The 18,666-nt window shown below is 42.3% G+C and overlaps 1 protein-coding gene across 1 annotated transcript in view; it reads left to right on the forward strand.

Moving 5' to 3' along the window:
• Positions 1-965: 965 nt before the first annotated feature.
• The window catches only part of col9a1c (collagen, type IX, alpha 1c), a 36,933-nt gene continuing 19,232 nt past the window's right edge, over positions 966-18,666 (forward strand). The window contains exons 1-6 of the mRNA XM_080485389.1: positions 966-1,158; positions 7,624-7,709; positions 10,598-10,669; positions 11,696-11,825; positions 15,536-15,932; positions 16,276-16,356. Coding sequence (XP_080341515.1) covers positions 1,130-1,158; positions 7,624-7,709; positions 10,598-10,669; positions 11,696-11,825; positions 15,536-15,932; positions 16,276-16,356 — 795 coding nt within the window. The 5' untranslated portion in view covers positions 966-1,129. The remainder of the gene's footprint in view (positions 1,159-7,623; positions 7,710-10,597; positions 10,670-11,695; positions 11,826-15,535; positions 15,933-16,275; positions 16,357-18,666) is intronic.

The raw sequence follows: 18,666 nt of genomic DNA on the forward strand, positions 1-18,666 counted from the left end.
GCTCCCTGCTCAGTGTTTCTCACAGTGACCCAGCCAGTTAGCATCGATATAAGCTAACGGCTAATATGCTAGCGATGCTAACTCATTTCCGCAGACAAATGTGGCATTGGCGAAGGTCTGCGCTCTACCGAGTGTAGCTCTAGTTTTGTTCTGTTTTTAATGAAACAGGAGGTATTTCTCTCATATTTGCATTTTACACAACCTCCCAACCGTCTCTGGATTTGGGACGGCGGAATGGCTTCACCTTTCCGTCACAGCGGATGTGGCACAATCCTGCTTTGCAGACACAAAAAGGGACATTCGCTTCAGAGAGACTCGTCCCACCCGGGCAAAGTGGCTCCCGTCACTTCAAAGCAGCTCTGCTGGAGACGACATATCTTTTTTTTTTTTTTTTTTTTTTTCTTCCTCTGGGGAGGATCTGAGGAAAGTCGTACCTGAGAAAATGTCAGCACGTCTGTGCTGAGCCAGAGAGAGTCACTCCAGGCCCAAACGTTGCTGGGATTGCGACCTGAAATCTCCTAAAGCAGCAGATCAAAAGAGCCAGAGATCATTTACATAACGTGCAGGATACATAAGCAGCGTGTCTGCCCAGGGCCCTTCCAGGTAATGACACGGTTTTCTCCTTGTCAACACGGCGGGGCTAACAGGCATTTTGCAGGTACCCTGATGAGCCCACGTGGTTATGAAATCCACATTTCATCACCGGCTGCATGCTTCTTCCCGATCCTGACGATAATTATGAGGAGAATTACATACAGCGGCCACATGTCATTAGGAGGCACCGTTAAAAAAAAAGAAAGAAGAAGAAGCAGGCGGAGGTGTTCACACCGAGGCCTATGGGCTTCTTGCATCTTTTTTAAGTGTCGGCAATAAAAATCTGTCCGCCTCCTCCCCCAGAGGAAGCCCTGGCCAATGGGAGCCCATTGAACAAACTTTTTATGTGTTTCCCCGGGAAATGCTTGAGCGTCCCCTCAGCGCTGCTCCTCAGTCGGTCCTCAAACATGCGCAGGTAGGGACTGACTTCAGGGAGGGAAATCTGACGTCCGCGGCTCCTTCTGCTCCTGAACCTCGCCTCGCCGACCGAGCGCCTCGCCGCTGACCTCCCACCTCAAAAGGAAGAGAGCCAGACATGGCCTTCACCAGCTCTGGTTCCAAGAGGTAAATGTGCCGCCTTGGGTTTAATTCATCCCAAGCCCTTTTCTTGGACCTTTTCCTATCTTGTTTTTTTTTTTTTTCCTCTCTCTCTCTTAACCTGACCTATTTATAACCCTCATTTAGAGAAACATTTACTTTTCCCTTGGTTGAGCACTAACATCCATCTGAGGATAGATTAAACAAGTCATTAAATGTGACCCACTCTTGCACACGCAGCCTGTAAATCTCTCAATCGCCACAGACTGAAGCCTCTTAAGCTTCCGTCCTTCACCGTTTCCACTCAGACTTCATATCTCGACTCCGGCGTGGTTAGATTCCGGTCCTTGTCCGCTCGTGATCATTGGCAAGTTGATCCCATTCAGGGCGTCATTAAGACAGATGGGCGAGCAAGGAGGTGGTGCCAGGAGTTGTTGGCCGGCACTGCAGCATTCTGGGAGCGCCGAAGTGACATCACGACATGGGTGGCGGCGAGCGAGGGGGAAGTCCAATCAAATGTTGATGGATGTCGGGAATCAAAGACGGTGGCATGTCATTACCTAATTCGTCTCTCTGATTTATAACACCGAAGGAGTATATGGGGGATTTTTTTTTTTCTTTTTAATTTTTTTTTAACCTTCTGATGTTGAGTTCACAGTCTTTCCCTTTTGAACTCTGGCAGGTTAAATACAGCAATGCAACCACAGACCACGTATTCTCACCAAAGGCACATTTTACACTGATGCTTACAGTAAATGTAATAACGGTTCATGTTTCATGTCAGTAATAACATAGGAGTTGCTTCTGACGTTATCCATCAGTCTTCAAGGACCTTCCATGCAATTATTAATAGCCACGACGTCTGAAAGCTGAGAAGAAAAGACTTTTTTTTTTTTTTGTTGCCTTTAAGACTTGATATAACCTGAACAGAACCATATGAAGCAAGGTTATTGGGCAAGGTGCGAATGCGCAGAAGGAGCGTTTCAAAAAATGTTGTGTTTTTGGCCCGTTTTGACGGTAAGAGTCGGAGTGTTTCTTTTGTATTTTTGAAAGAGTTGTGTTTTCACTTTCAATCCACAAAGAATATCCCGTTTCACGTAAAAACGTTGCCTAAAACTACAGGAATAACTGAAATAGCCCGAACAGAAACAGAAAACAAACAAAACAGCTAATTTAACGAAAACAACAAAATAAAATGCTAAAATGGCTTAACTAGTTTAACATAAAATATAAAAACAGCCAAAAACAGATTGAATTGCTCCTAAACATGTCTAAAGGTTTTAAAATAGCAAAATCAGCTACGATTACTTGAAAATCTACAATAACTAAAATGGCGAATTGAACAGAAACACCTTGTGAACCGCAGAAAACAACCAAAAGTAAGCAATGCAACCACAGACCACGTATTCTCACCAAAGGCACATTTTACACTGATGCTTACAGTAAATGTAATAACGGTTCAAGTTTCATGACAGTAATAACATAGCGGTTGCTCCTGACGTTATCCATCAGCACTGCTGTCAGTCTTCAAGGACCTTCCATGCAATTATTAATAGCCACGACGTCTGAAAGCTGAGAAGAAAAGACTTTTTTTTTTTTTTTGTTGCCTTTAAGACTTGATATAACCTGAACAGAACCATATGAAGCAAGGTTATTGATTTTTGTTTCTCCCTTCCCACTCTTTTCATCACAGTGGTTGTGGATCTATAGAAACTGGCTAAATATAGTCGGACACCCAATACAGGCTTATTGACTGCTTAGGTGAGAAGACCTTCAAAGAAAAAAATAAAAAATAAATAGAGATTTCAATCAGAGCTTCCTGCCTTGAACCAATTTTTCTTAAGCCCCTGAGATTTCTGAACTCATTCACTTTCCAAGAGACGGATGGTGATATTGTCCACATCACTGTTTTAAAACAACTGGATCACAATGCGGAGGGAATGAGAGTTTAGATGTTTAAACGCATCCACTCCGCAACAGACGGACGTCCTCGAGCCCGTAGACGGATACGGTCATCCGTTAGGCAGAGTCATTCGCTGAACTGTATATTTTATGAAGATCTAATCGGCAATGAATCCTCGAGTACATTAAAACCAAACAGTGTCTGTCGCCCCAATGTAAAACATCTTGTCATTCAGTTCTTTTTATTCAACCGTTTGCCCGGGCCGGCTGACCTTGTCCTGGAACTGTGATCAAAGCTCAAGGCAGTACCAGAACAAACTGTTCTGTTTCTGGAAAAAGGTTTGATGCCTGACTTCATTTTAGTGGAACTGACAGACTCTGATTAGACCTTTTCTTCTTTTTTTTTATCAGACATTTAAAATAAATGATTTCACTTCATACCAACAAGTTGAAGATGCATTCGGTGGCCACATAGTCAGATCAATGACATAATAGTGAAATATCTTACAAAAGGTTTCAGCTCGTTATCTTTTTTTCCATTTGGTACTTGTAATGTTCACACTTATTGAATTCTTGAGACAAAACCTATTTTAATCAACCGATATAAAGATGTCATCAGAATCCTTTGATGCAATGGAACACAAAAAGATATGAAGCTCTTACTGTGCCGTCGCGAACAAATGAGCTGTTTACTTGGATATCGAGTGTCAAGTTGGAGGATTTACCAAACTGAAAATGAGGCCTCAAGGCCTCTTGATCAATATTGGGCAGCGACTTTTTCCAGCAATCAGTCTTCATCTCTCATTTTTACATTACGTTGGACACCATTGCCACATCTCTAAGTAATGAGAAGCTATGACTTTTTCCAGTTACTTAAAAACTGAAAATAACCAGAGTGACCATTGTTTATTCCCATTTATGAATTCAATGAATCGATGAGTTGATTAAAAAATTAACAGCCAGCATCTCTTCATATACCAGTTTGAGGCCAGTATTTATTGTTGGTCGATTGGTAAATAAATATTTTTTCTTTGGGCACAAACAGTGGAAAATGCCACTTTTTGAAAACGCCGCAACTCCCTCGCCATGAAAATGGAGGAAAATGCAACGATTTGAAGACGCTGTTACTGCGCATGCGTGAGCAAATGGACAATAAAAAAACATGGCCGCCTGCAGCGTGTCCTGACTCCCAATCAATATTCTCCTGGGACTTGGTAGTTTAATAGTCATTGATCACCTGAATAACAATCCCAGTTGGTCGTTAGACCATATGAGAGCCCGAGTTCTAATTATTGTTAATGTTTCTCTGCCTGATCGCTCAATGCTTTTTAATGAGCGTCTTGTTTGGGATCGTGACAAAATAGGAGCTCGGACTCGATTAATCTAACTATTTCAAATAGATCTCTGCTGAGTCCCTAACAAAATGTCCGATTATCTGAAATTACCATGCAGTCATTTTTCTGAAAGCTTCCCTTGCATCACATTTCATTACTGTCAGAGTGTTTGGAGTCCGACTCAGGGATGAATTGGAGGCTGAGAGCAGACAGCCAATCCCAGCGGGCCTCTGAAGATGCTCTTTTAACGTGAAGGGCATAACTTTAGAGACGGGCACCTCCTCTTAACAGACTTTGCTGACTCAGCCATTAGTCCTCCAACGGTACACACACACACACACACACACACACACACACACACACTGCTCACAGTTCTCACACTGGAGAACTCCCCCTGCCTCACCGGTCCCTTCGATTGAAGAGCCACAACCTCCGCCTTTTTGGAAAATAGTCCGTACCGTCGCTGTCGGTCATGTTGCTGATGGATTGCTGTGTAGAGCTGTCACAACTCAGATCACTCACACACACACACACACACACACACACACACACACACACACACACACACACACACACACACAGGAAGTTGTGGCAACACATGTGAACGCGGTCAAAGTGTAGTCGGACTGAAAAACTGCGGGGAAAGACAGTTTTGTTCAATGAGGCGCTGAAGGAATACAACCCACGCTGTTTTCAACCTGACAGGCTTTGTCACAGTTTATTGTGTGGATGTGAAACAGCCGAATGCTTTGTGTGTGGAGCGACAACCTTCCAGAAGATGACTCATCCAACTATCTGATGATTCATTTTGTAGGGAGCTTTCCCAGTCTGCGGTCACCTTCACCACACACGTTACTTAACCATCCTTCTACAAAAGCAAGTTTATGAAACAGGGATGTCAAAATCATTTCAGTTGAAGGGCCCCATGCAGCCCAACTTCACCTGGAGTGGATTGGACCGGTAAAATAGTTGGATTGTCGCCTTTGAATTTAAACTTTATAGATTTTATTTGTTGTGGCACAGAGTAAATACATGATGGAAAAGATCTATATTTTCCACAAAATCAAACAATTGTGACCGAACGTTGCCACAATCGCCACATAAAACAGCTTTTAATGATTTTTCTGGGGTATAATACAGTGAAATAGCAAAAAGGAAAACTTGCTATATGTGTTGTTTTATGAATGTTTTGACGAGCTCACACTGACGACATGGCTTTAAGGCTCACTTTCATGCCGATATCTCAACTCAGGTCTCAGCGTTGTTCCGTGTTCAGTACTCTTTTTTTTTTTAATCTGTGCCTTCTTATAAATTTGTACCATTTGCGTCTAAATTTGGTCGGATTAGAGCCTCTTGTGGACCAGTTTCAGCCCACAGGCCTTATGTTTGACGCCATGGTTATAGATGGTTGTGAAACAATTAGTTTTCAGATTATTTCCTAACAAGTAATGATGTTTAAAGACGTTGAAAGCCTTACATTTACTCTTCTGGAAACTGGCTGATGCTATAGAGACCCACAGGAATAATGATTTCATATGCTGATAAGAAAGTTAGCACGACCTTGATTGGCTTGTTCCAAACCAGAAGAAAGAAAAGTTTGAAATTAGTGACGACAGATACACATTAATCACTAAACGCACCAACAGGCCATTTAGAAAGCTTTTAAGCTTGATGTATTGCCGCCATTTTCAAACCAAAGCTTATTTCCTTAGTGGTATCCTCGATTAAAAAAACAAACAAACATATGTTTTAGTTATCAAACTAAATCACGCCAAGGAATGTGTCTGTCCACACAAATCCACTGAAAGCTCTGTAGTATATAAACCAGGCCTGAAGCGGTGCTGTAACCACCACCGAAGAAGAGAAAGGCAGAAACAAGAAGGGCAAGAATGGAGAGTCCTTATAATGGAGAAATTGGAGAGACTAGGACTTTTGGTTTGTGTCACACTGGATCATGAACCAACAACATTATCGATTGCATGATAATGTGAAAAGTTCATTAGCTTTTGTAGCACAACTGTATGATCCTCCATTGTTGGTTGGCGGGTTGAATGAGACATGGGATGTTTTGCATTTTCCAACCAAAAGACGGTTTTTCAAATTGATTTACTATCTCAGCCAGTTTCAGAATTAGCAGAATTCTATTTTTAAAAAAAATTACAAGAAATTGTGAAAACTTTTTCCAAAATGCAGGTTTTTGGTGTATGGATTGCCCGTTCAATAAAAACCTTCACCAATGAAGAATTAAGTTTTGGAATTAAGTTTCTCTCCGTTGACGCCTGTTCTCAGTGACTCAGGTTGTTCTCAATTTCGCAGTTGGACTCTTATTTCTAAATATTGGGCTGAAGAAGCGTAGCATTGGTTTATTTGATGTGTGTTAGATCTGAATGCTCGCGTGAAGCTGGCCAAGTTATCTCCAGATATTCAAGGAAGCTTAAGAATATCCTGCGATACTGTTTGTTTTGTCTTGGTTTATATATTCATATCTATATCTATAGCTAGCTAGCTAGCTAGCTAGCTAGCTAGCTAGCTAGATAGATAGATAGATAGATAGATAGATCATTTCTTTAAATCAGAAAACAACCTGATAGTATTACTGTAACTTACTATATTCACAGATTCAAGTAAAAACAGTATATTTTGAGGATCTAAAACAAAATAGCAGCTTTGTTAGCCATAGAAAAGAGTGGAGAGCTGGTAGCGAATGCTTTAATAGATTTAGTATTGCTGTTGTTATTTTTTTATTTTGAAAAATGACTACTAATTTACCATATTTACTGGACGACAAGTCACATCCATCAAAAAATGCATACAAATCTTTGGTGACGCTGTAGCTGCATTCTGTTGCCGCACAGTGACATCTAGTGGTCACAGACAGTATGTATCTTTAAATATTAAAATATAGGCAGCTTCTTGATATATGTTGAATCACCTGCTATACAAATATATACAATTAAAAAAAAAATCCAGTCTAGTGCAGTAAAATGTTCATATCTGATTCTAAAGTTTGGCGTTTTTCTTTGAGAATTTTTGCCATTTTTTGGTTTTTTATATTCTAGATGCAGTGACTGTTGTTTTCTGGAAGCGGCAGTGTCAACGCTTTCTTGCCTTTCAATCAACAAGGAAGACCCCAAGGTCGCCTGCTAGGTGTAAAATGTCATCCCCGCTGTGTTATATTGATTGAGACACAAAGAAACTTGTCGAAGAGAATGAGAGGCATGGCTGGATACTGACTTTCTCCAACATTCTCCAACAGAAAGCCGCCCTGCCGTGCGCCGATGTCAGCCTGCCCCCCCGCCTGCGTGGCTCTGCTGTTCGTCCTCCTCACCCCGACGCTTGGACGTAAGTCAAGGCACAATCAGAGGGCCGCACAATGCACCGCCAAGCCACGCCGCGCCGACGCCGCCCTCCCCGTGGATGTTTGTCTTGTAAACACAAAGAGCATTAATGTCGGCTGACTGCTGCTGGCTCGTTCCCTTTATTAAAGGAGGAGGACGGAAATAGCAGGCGCGCCGCGCCGCTCTCCGTCGTGGGATTAAATCAGATTAAACTGCCCCTCAGAGATAATCACAACAAACCCAGTTTTTTTTTTTTTTTTTTTTTGGGTGGGGAGAAGGGGGATGGGGGGGGGGGGATCCAACATGGACAAACAAAGCGGGGGCGCCACATGCAGCAGGTGCGGCGCTTTCGCGAAAACGCGCCCGACCACCGTCGGGCGCACACATGCCTCTCCACGTGACTTAACCGAGGTTCATCCCCAGCTCACTGCGCTAACGACTGGCTTTCTGAGGCGTAATGCCGCGGCAGGCGGCAACTTTAACAACTTGAGGCCCACATATGCACAGTCAGATAAGTGTTTCGCGGCGGTGAATGTGGGATTATAAATACCGTCTCACCACTTTATCTCTTCTCTCTCAGCAGTTTACGTGGGACGCTGGAACGGCTTCCAGATGTTTTGGGTTCGCGCTGCTCCCCGTTAATAAGCTGACTCAGGTTAATGGCGGGGAGCCCCTCTGGCCGTCCCCATCATCCCCACCGTTTCACACACTGTTTACCAGACCTTCAGTGGCTTGTCCTTCATCAACATCTGGGACCTCGGTATAGCGCCCTCTACTGAAATGACCCAGAAAGCGACAAGTTGCAATTTGCAGTGTTTTCCAGGCACTTCTTTAATCAAACCTCAAGATTTTGTCAATAGAATGGTATAGACAGGTATGACCTCGCATGGGGTTAGTCACAGAGTTTACAAATTAAAAGTCACATGACAGAAGTGAGATACGTGTACAGAAGTCCACCCCCAATCCCACTGTGCGTCCTTTTGGGGGATATTCATTGAATGGGTTGATGTCTGATATGAAAAAGACTTGCGTCCACTGTTCAGCCATAAGATTGGAAACGCTCAAATTTCTGGAGAAAGTCATGGTGTTTCAGATTGAAAGGTATCAGAGTACCGGGTCTGCAGCCCGTGGTTCTAGAGCCAGACGCTTCATCTTTAGCGCCTTTGTAGTGGCGCACTAAAGCTTTCACCAAAATTATATACGAATAAACATTTTTATCTAATTATTTGGTTTGTTCGCATACCAGACTAGAACTCTTACTTCCTCAATAAAGAGGACTAAAAATATTTAAAAAAAGCCAAAACTGTGATGAAAAGCTTTAGATATATAATATAGAGATACAAAACCTTTAAAATGGCTAAAATGTTAAAGATTGTTAAAATGGCCTAAAACAGATAAAACAGCTGCCAATGGCAAAAATGAACAAATAGCCAAAATGGAAAAAAAAAAATTTTTAAATCTTACAAAAAAGGCAAAATAGTCATAACGTCAAAAATATTCATATACAGTTAAAGCAGCTAAAATGTCTGAAGGACATAAAACAACAAAGGTGTATGAAGTCGATAAAAAGAGTTAATGAAATGTTTAAAAGGGTAAAATTTCAAAGTCAGTGAACAAATACAAATATCTGAAAATGGCTAAAAACAACCCAAAACAATCTTAAACGATTAGAAAAAGTTGAAAAGGGAAAAAAAAAGCAATTGCAAGAAACAAGTAAAAGTAGGAAACAGTCAAGCCTAAAAACGTCAAACAGTTAAAATTGCAAACACTGTTGTAAGACAAATTGACAGGTCCAATAAAAGAGTTTTTAAAAATTTACAAAACAGCTGAGTAAGCTAAAACAGCTAAAAATATAATAAAGTGACGACCATTGCAAACTGTGATTATAAAATGTCACAAGCAAAAGATACAGTATTAATAAGTAAAGCAAAAACTCTAAATAAAACTATGAGTTGTTTTGAAATGATGAAGTTATTTGGAGGATCCAGAATACATTGATTATATGACAAAATGTCTCTTTTAGACTAAGGGGTTGTAGACATTTGGAAAACTCAGCGTTTGAGTGTGGAACAGTAACAGGTAACATTATGTTATGGCTGATCGGTTTATTTAAACACGCCAGTTTATTTATTTATATCTGCTCATTTCAGTTATTTTCAACATTTGAAAAACCATTTAAACCATTTCAAGATTGTAGTTTGTGATCATTTGAAATGAATTAAACAATTTTCCAGATTTTGTTCAAAGTCAGACCTGCTTTAATTTTGTACCATTCAAGTGATTTAGACAGCCGATGACGCTCCGATTTTCAAATCATATTGTTTGCACAACTCTTCAGACCACTATTTCTTTTGAAATGTACTTATTGAGTTTTTGTTAGTGGTCCCACAATAGCTCCCTGTGGGACGCCGGGTGCCCGTGTATCACGAAAGCATAAACCAAAGCTCTGAGAGCGGAAAGAATCTTGACAGATGTGGCTCAACTTGAATTCTAATTCCACTGCCGGTGGTTTTGATCCTGATCTCAGTCTGTTGTGACAAACTGAACCACAAGTACGGCGAGATTGTTTTAAAGTGCGAAAGGTTGAAAGGCGCGAGGGACGCGACCCATTTATCGCCTAGAGCTCTGCATTATGAATCCCCGACACCACGTCCAGGAGTTTGTGTTCATGCTCGGCGATGTAGGAACACAGCAAAAGAGGGCGTCGCATTAAAAATGCACCGGGGCCGCATTGTGACATTAATCCACTCTGACATTAAAGACCTTGCGTTTTCCCTGGGAGCTGTCTCCGCGGGGGGGACGCCGTCTGCATGAGAGCTGACCAGTAACATATTGCGTTTGTGTCAAACCTCGGCAGAGAACGACTGTTTTTTTGTGTTTCCGTCTCGCCAGAGCTGGATCTGAACCGACTGGACGGCGACACCGTCTGCCCGCCCATGAGAAGCGGACAAGATGACCTTCCAGGTAAAAGCCTCTCTGGGACACTCGTGGTTCACTGAAAAGTGAAAGTTAAAAACCCACAAGTCTTAAGCCTTGAAAAGTCATTAATAGAGTGATAGGAAAGGTGGGGGTGGGGGTGGGGGTGGGGGGGTTAATTAGTTGCACAGGGTGGGCTGCAGAGCGCCGGGAGACACCTTATGGGTTTCAAACAAGGCAAATAAAACGTTCCGCGTGAGTTTTACAGAATTTCAAGTCGAACTCAGCAAGATTGTTAATTGCCGGAGTGTGTTCGCTCCATCAGCACATCTGTGCGCGCTCTGCGCGGCGGTTTCATCAAGTCACCGCTGTTTTTGTTTTTCTGCTTCGGCAAATGTTTGTTACTCCGGGTGTGAGGAAAGAAAAGCACGAAAGAAACGGTTTCAACTGTTGGCGATTTTTGGATTCGCGGGTGGAGCTATTTAAGTGAAGTTAATGAAAGGATAATAAAATAAAAAAACAAAACAGAAATGGTTTAGAAAAATATGTTTTTCTTGACTTTTCTTCCATTAATTTGTTTTTTAGACATATTTACATTAATATTCATTACTAATCTACATTATCAAACTAATCCCAATCTGGTCATACATCTGCTTTTACTGATTGTATACAAATATCTGTTTTCAGGTGTCGGATGTGAAAACAGATTTAGATTTCAAACTTTCTTCAAGCTCACCGACAAATCTGCTTTATGAATAAACTGTCAGTTGAGTTGACTCAGCAAATAGCAACGGCGTTCTTCTGTGTCATCGCTGTAACATCCACTGTGTATGTCATAGTGATTTCAAAAGTAGTTTTGTGTTTTGTTTATTTGACCACCGTGACATTACTTAAAATGTCATCGTTATATTTCCCTAAAAGTAAGCAAACCCATAAAAACCCCCGTCAACCTGCTGTTGGTCGTCCCAATCAGCAGAGATTCCGTTTCACGTCCTACTGAGAGGTAGAGATGATCCGGTGGGGATCATTTAACCGAATTTCCGCACGCAATACGCGGTTTTCCTCTCCCTCCAGGTTTCGATCTGATCACCCAGTTCCAGCTGGACGTGATCCCCCTGAAAGGCGTGAGGAAGGTGGACGGCTCCACTCCCCTCCAGGTGGCTTACCGCCTCGACAAGGAGGCCAACTTCCAAATTCCAACCATGTAAGTACAGTAGAGGGCTCTTTTCAAGGCAAAACAGATTAAATAAAACACACACGCACACGCACACACACACACACAAACACACACACACACACACACACACACACACACACAAATGTAGAGTGTTTTCCGCCGTGCAGGTGTTGCATTATTACAGGTCCAGCGCAGATGTTTGCAGCGTATAATTGGTAGAGGAAGAACATGCCTGGACCGATTTGGCATCCCATAGACACAGAGTAGAAGTATTTGTGTGTTTTTCCTTTTTTTTGGTGGGGGGGGGGGTGAAATAGCAGGACCTCATTTGAAGAGAAAAGTGAAGTCTCCGTGTGCATTTTGGTAATGATTTATTGTCGCGGCAGGGGCCCCTTAAAAGGTTTAGAATAAACATAAAACAACATGTGCTGACAACAGCACAGGTTTCCTGTGAAGATTTTTCCTACTTTGTAATTAAGCAGCACAAACCAGGAGGGATTAATGCACTCGGGCGCCCGGCGGCCACAATAAGGTGCGGCCCCCGTAGGGAAGCCCGACCACAGCTGCTCTTTTTGACTGTTTTATACTCATGATTTACCTTCATTTAACAATACGCATTGCTCCATTAAAGTTTCTTATTATTGCTTTTATTTGACTTTATTCCGTATTTTACCTTTAATGAAGACTATGTCTCTCACTTTTCCCCGACCACTCGCTGAAATGTTGGATATTTTACTCGTTGCTGGTGTTAAAAGGTGTTTCGAGGACTATTCTCAAAAGGTTTTGTGACTTTTTAAATCAGTAGAAACGAACACCATTCCCCTATGACATAGGCTTTATGAGTTTTTAAATGAAAAAGTTAAACGGGCCCACCACCATGACGTACTTATACATATTTCCTCTGGGACTTGGTAGTTTTATACTTGAGAGTCGCCGTATTAACAATCCGTTCGTCGTCCACCGATACGATTGTCCTCGCCATTGTTAGTGTTTATAACGTGTCGTTCTCTCGATATGCTTCGTTCGCATTTCCCATTTTGTTTGTTTTGCGTTTTCTCCGAACTCCCAAAACGAACTTCAAAGATTTCCGTCCTTCCCTCCCCTTTTTGGTCTTTTCCTGGTGAATTTCTGGTGAATTACCCGATCCTCGGTACCTCAGAGGAGAGCACGCTGACCATTAAATGACACTTTCAGCCCTGAATTGATTTTGCTAAAGACTCGCCATCCAGAGAGTTCTGCAGTGAGCGTCCAGCCTCAGTGTGCAGTGTGCTGACCTTACATAACCAAAGTCGTCTCCCGGTGTTCCACACTGTGCCTGCTCCTCTTGGTTTTGGCTCATCTTCTCCTGCAGGCTCGGCTTCCCTCGGAGGGCGTTATGTAAGCGGCTGGCACCCTGCGACCGGCCTGTCACACTGAATGTAAATACGTGTTCATTCCCCCCCTCCACCAGCCCAGTGGCTCTGCCCGCACTTTGAAGTCACCCCCCCCCGCTTCTTCTTTTCCTTTCTGCGGGGCAAATGCAACACATACTTGAGTCACTGTCACCTGAGGCAGAGGAGAGAGGTCCTCCTATGTTTTTACTGGCGTTACAGGAAGCTACTTTATTTATTGGCGCACCTTGATCCTTTTACAAGACGGTAAAAGTCCGGCTGCAGCGTCCGTCCACCACCTAGTGAGAATCTGTCTCATTAAAAACAGATGCAGAGCGGGGCTGCATGTTGAAACTGATTTATGCTTTCTGACTCTCGTTTGTGATATAACGGCACGCCTTTTAAAGCCCCGTCTTTCACGGAGGCACATCCCTTCAGTCTGAATCTCAAGAAGACGATGATGACAAGGCTCACAAGTTATTTTTTTATCCCCGTCTCCTGCTTGATTTGATGAGAGTTTTGCTGAGTGGTGCTTATTTTGTGATCATAAATTAGCTTTGACATTAGACATCAAGTCCCAGATGAATGAAAAGACTCTAATGTTCCAAGCCCAGTGATGCATGAATCATACAGACTCGGTACTTAATGGAAAATACAACAAAGTCGACATTCAGTCGAGTTTAAACTATAAATGACAAATAAAGTTTTAAATACTTGAAATTCTTGCTTGACTTTTAGCGACTGTTTCCCGAAGTTTTGGACTGTTTTTTTTTAGTAGCGACTCTTTTTTCTGTGTTTTATTGTTTGAATACTGAATAAGACTGATATTTGGCCCTAAATATCTATTAGCATCATTAGCTCTACTCTTTAACCTAGAAAATGATTTGTGATTGTGAGATGAAAGTGATTCCAAAAAGAGAATTTGAAATAAAGCAGTTCAGACTAAAGAAGTACACTTTAATTGTTCACCTTTAAGGCCATCTTAAATGTGTATGAACACAGGAAAAACTGCAGTATTTCGCTCTCTTTCGTTTATGTATGGTTTCTTCTCCATGACATTGAAGGCAAAGTAGTTTTCGTAATAGTTTTTTTTTTTTTTAGTTGCTGCATGTTGTGATTCCCAGCTGAGGATGATTTTTCATTTAAGTCCTGCCCAGAGAACCTTTCTGAGTGAACCTTTCGACCTTAACCTTTGTTTTTGAGATGCGATTGAGGCGCCCTATTCTGGGATTATGTGTCCAACCATCTCCTATATCACTCCATTCAGTTCATGGACACGAGGCACTGCAGTGGATCCCAGCTCGCTATGGGCGAATGGACCAGTCCGTCACAGGGCGGACACAAAGATCACTCTCACATTCGCGCACAAAGGCAATTTATGGTCACCAGTTGACCTCAAGCTTGTGTTTCTGGACTGTGGGAGGAACAGTGAGGAAACCCAATCATGCATAACGAGAACATGCAAACTCCACAATAGCGGCAAGAGTGTTAACCAGTCCCGACTCTGCATTGGTGAAGTGTTGCCTTGTCCCCTAATAGTTTCTTAAATTACAGGTATAATTTGCATTGAGTTTCCAAGCATCTTAATATGTCTTGGTTTTTACCATCTGGTTAGAGACATAATCTGAGTGACACTGTTCATAATTTCTTCTCAAAAGTTGAGAAAATGAAATCATCAACCATCAGCCATCGCACGCTGCTCTAATTCTGAGGTTTGCTCCCACACCTCGCAGTCTCCATGCGTCAAAATGTCTTTGGGCAATACACTTAACTCTTACGACTTTGTTTACACTGCAACAATGGGCTGTAAACGTGATTGTTTTTGCATTTCAAGAAAAGTTCCGCGTTCAGACAACAGAAACACCAGCAATACTAAAGATTGCTATGTTTTGTTAACAACCACCCACACATGCATGCAGATGCAAAACAAGAGTACGATGTAAATCTTCCACTTAGTGACTGTAGGAAATGTGTCTCTGCGTGTAATCCAGATGATGGAGTAGTGAAAGGTAGTAAATATACACTTTGTTGGGGAAATGCTGTTAAATTTAAAAGAGCGAGTAGGAAGAAAAATCACCTCTTGGTTCCGCCACTCTTTACTATGACCATCGTGTGCATGTTTAATACCCAGTGATTCAGAAAAACTGCCCTTTTCCCATTTTCACTGAGATGGAGAACCGAGTATATTTAAATATTGCTGCATTCTGGAAGGCATTTTTTTTTAATTTTTAAAGGTTTCTCTCTATTTTGAAGTGCATATGTGAAAATGATGGATCATGTAAAACAACATAAAAGTACCATTGAATGGTACGGTTTAAAAGGCCGTAATAATCAACAGACGCTGTATTCCGTCCTGCCCCTCCTCAGGCTGAACTTTCCTCGTGGCTTCCCAGACGAGTACTCCTTCATGGTCACGTTCCGCATGATCAAGAGCAGCGTGAACAAGGTGTGGAACGTCTGGCAGATCGTGGACGAGGACGGCTACAAGCAGGCCGGCCTGCGGCTCAATGGCGACCAGCAGGCTCTGGAGTACTTCCTGATGGGCGCCGACGGGAACCTGCAGACCGTCACCTTCCCCGGCCTCTCGGTGCTCTTCAACACCAAGTGGCACAAGGTGATGATCGGCGTGGAGCGCGAGCAGGTCACCCTGTACGTGGACTGCCAGCCCGTCGATCAGAAACCCATCAAGGGCAAAGGCCCCATCAACACCGAGGGCGACACGCTCATCGGCCGGCTGGACGCCGATCCCGACGCCTCCGTAGTGGTGAGCCTGCTGCCTTTAATCACGTGGAGGGGGAAATGGGCGTACAGAACATGTTCAGGTTTATGTGAGTGCTGAGCTTTGCTATAATTCTAAAGTGCTGCTGTCACAGCAAAGCTGCTCAGCTGGGCTCCAGCGGGAGGGGAAAAGGAAAAGAACTTAATCCCCTCGGGAAAATTGCGCTGGTGGGAAAATGGAGCTCAACAACCCGAATAGAGGGCAGCGATTCTGAAGTACAAAGATGTGACTGCACCACGACGAACCCTTTAGACGCCCCATTCTCCCCGTCACACGCGACACATAAGCCCAGTTTTGTTCGCTCGCTAACGTGAATGTCTCCTTCCAGTTCGAGCTCCAGTGGATGCTGATCCACTGCGACCCGAAGAGAGCCCAGCGGGAGAGCTGCAACGAGCTGCCCGCCACCGAGGTACATTAACGAGGGTTTGGACCTGCTGTGGTTTATTTTTTTTATTTCATTTTTTTTAATTCAGGTTGCCGGAGCTCCCAGCATGCAGCGGAGGCCGAAACAGCAGAGTCAGCTTTAATAGGTTGCAGTTCAAGTTGGACGATTTGACAACTTTCCTTTGCTTCTTCTTATTTATTCATGTTTTTTTTGTTTTGTTTGTTTGTTTTTTTTAATTTGGGGTACTTATTTGCACAAACATATCTTGGAGGCAGAGCTGCTTGGACAGATATGATCTCATTGAAAGCCTTGCCCAAAACACAAACCCTAAATCAGCTCGCTGTTCAAGTTGGACGAGAACAGAGGAAGTGTGATCCCATTAAAAGAGTGAGATCAGGAAGCCGACCTGCATAGCGGAGCGCGGTGCCAGCGGGGTTTGTGGTTGCATTTAAATTCACAACAGAAGACAAATGCTACTTGAGGTTGAGCGTGCCAGTCGATCGCTCCTGCAAGATGAAAACAACACGAGCAGCGTTGCCGCACATGGGAACAAATAAACTGTGAAGTTGCGGCACTGAATGAACCAGAAGAAAATTAGTCAATGGGGGAATTAAAAATCAATGAAGGCGTCTAGCAGACTTTATTGATCCCTCTATGGGAAATTTCCAGCATTGCAACGTTGACTAAGAGATAGATAATCCATAATAAGGTGAGAAGTACTAATTAGAACAGTAACACATTATAATATCTTGCCATGTGCAGGACAGTATACATAAGAAAATCCCTATCCTTAGTTGGAAAATTTCAGTTTTACATGGTTTGACCCATATTAATCAAATACGCTTCCACAGCTCCAGATGAAATTTACAAACATTTAATTCTGGCTATAGAGTAATTTGGAATTTCAAACTCGCATCACTTCTTGGAAAAAACGAGCGTTAGCATTCCAGTTTGTGAACAAGTCAATTTCAATGTTTTCGATCGAGCTCTTTCTGATTATATTTAAAATATTAAGCCATATTTTACATCCACAAGAATAGATAACTGCCTCCCGACAGAAAACACGAGACTTTACTAACATGTCATACGTATTTATTTAATTTCAAGCGTGTTTTCAAATGAAAACAAGTGAAAATGCCTCAACTTTGCACTTTTCGTTTCAGAAAAGTTCTGAGTTTACGCAGCAACCTTTTTAAAATTTACCCCGAAACAGCAGAAACGATGAAAATGATGCAGTTTTCAGGTTGTGCCACTAGTCGGTGCTGGGTTGAAAACACACAGAGAACATGAACAATGGCGAATACAGACATTTGTATGGACAGGCGACCAACTTGGAATCCTCATTACAGGCGACTCAGATTAAACGTTTCAGAAAAGTTGCGTTTTCATCTGTTTACATGGAGAGTCAGAGTGCTTTTAAAAAAATTGCGTTTCCATATAAATGGGGTGTATGCAGCTTCTCTGAAATGCTCCTACGAATGGCAGTAGTAACTAGTTCTTCTGCAAGTGTAGATGGACAACGGTGTCATGACTCTAAGTCCTCCTTGGACTTGGTAGTTTTTATAGCTCACAAGCACAGGGAATAGCAAAACAACTTGGTCGTCTGTCCATAGGAATGTCTGTGTATTCGCCATTTTTTTGTTTTTATAGTATATTGTCTCTGTGTCATTGTTAATGTTCTCTGTATGCATGTGTGTGTGTGTGTAGTTTCATTTAAAAAAGGACCAACAGTGCCAACTTGTGGTCTAGCAAGCGAACTGCATCGTTTTCAGTGTTCTGAGGGTCTAAGCAGGCTTTATTTTGAAAAACGTTGTGTCATATAAACATGGCCTTGATGAACGACTGAGCTTCCTGCTGGAACCATTGAGTTTATATGTAAACTCAGAACCACATGCTTTTTTTAATGCTTTTGCCAACATTTTCCCCATCGAAGTGTTTGTAGACAAATCATCACATTGAGCACGAGAATCTGAAATCAGAGACTACATTTGACCTTGAATAGATGATTTTACTTAATTTTCCTGCAGTATCACCGCAAATAGCACAGGATATTTAATTTCTCCGTCACGCTGATGGGTCCCTCCTTCATCCTGTAATGAAATACATCACTTGCCGGGCTTTGCAAAAGTGTACGACATCCACGAGTGAATAATATCTTTTATTTCTGTGCCGCTGTGGTACATTTAATGAGCTGTCAGCCTCTGAGAAACACTCGTGCACAATGGCAGTGTCACTCTGCTGTCTCACGTCTCCTTCTCTACTTTAAAAAACAACAAACAAAATAAAAAAAAAAGTGCATTGAATTAGGATTAAAGAGGGAGAAGGAGAGTTTTC

This window comes from Lipophrys pholis (assembly GCF_963383615.2).
Source record: "Lipophrys pholis genome assembly, chromosome: 17".
Classification (NCBI taxonomy): domain Eukaryota; kingdom Metazoa; phylum Chordata; class Actinopteri; order Blenniiformes; family Blenniidae; genus Lipophrys; species Lipophrys pholis.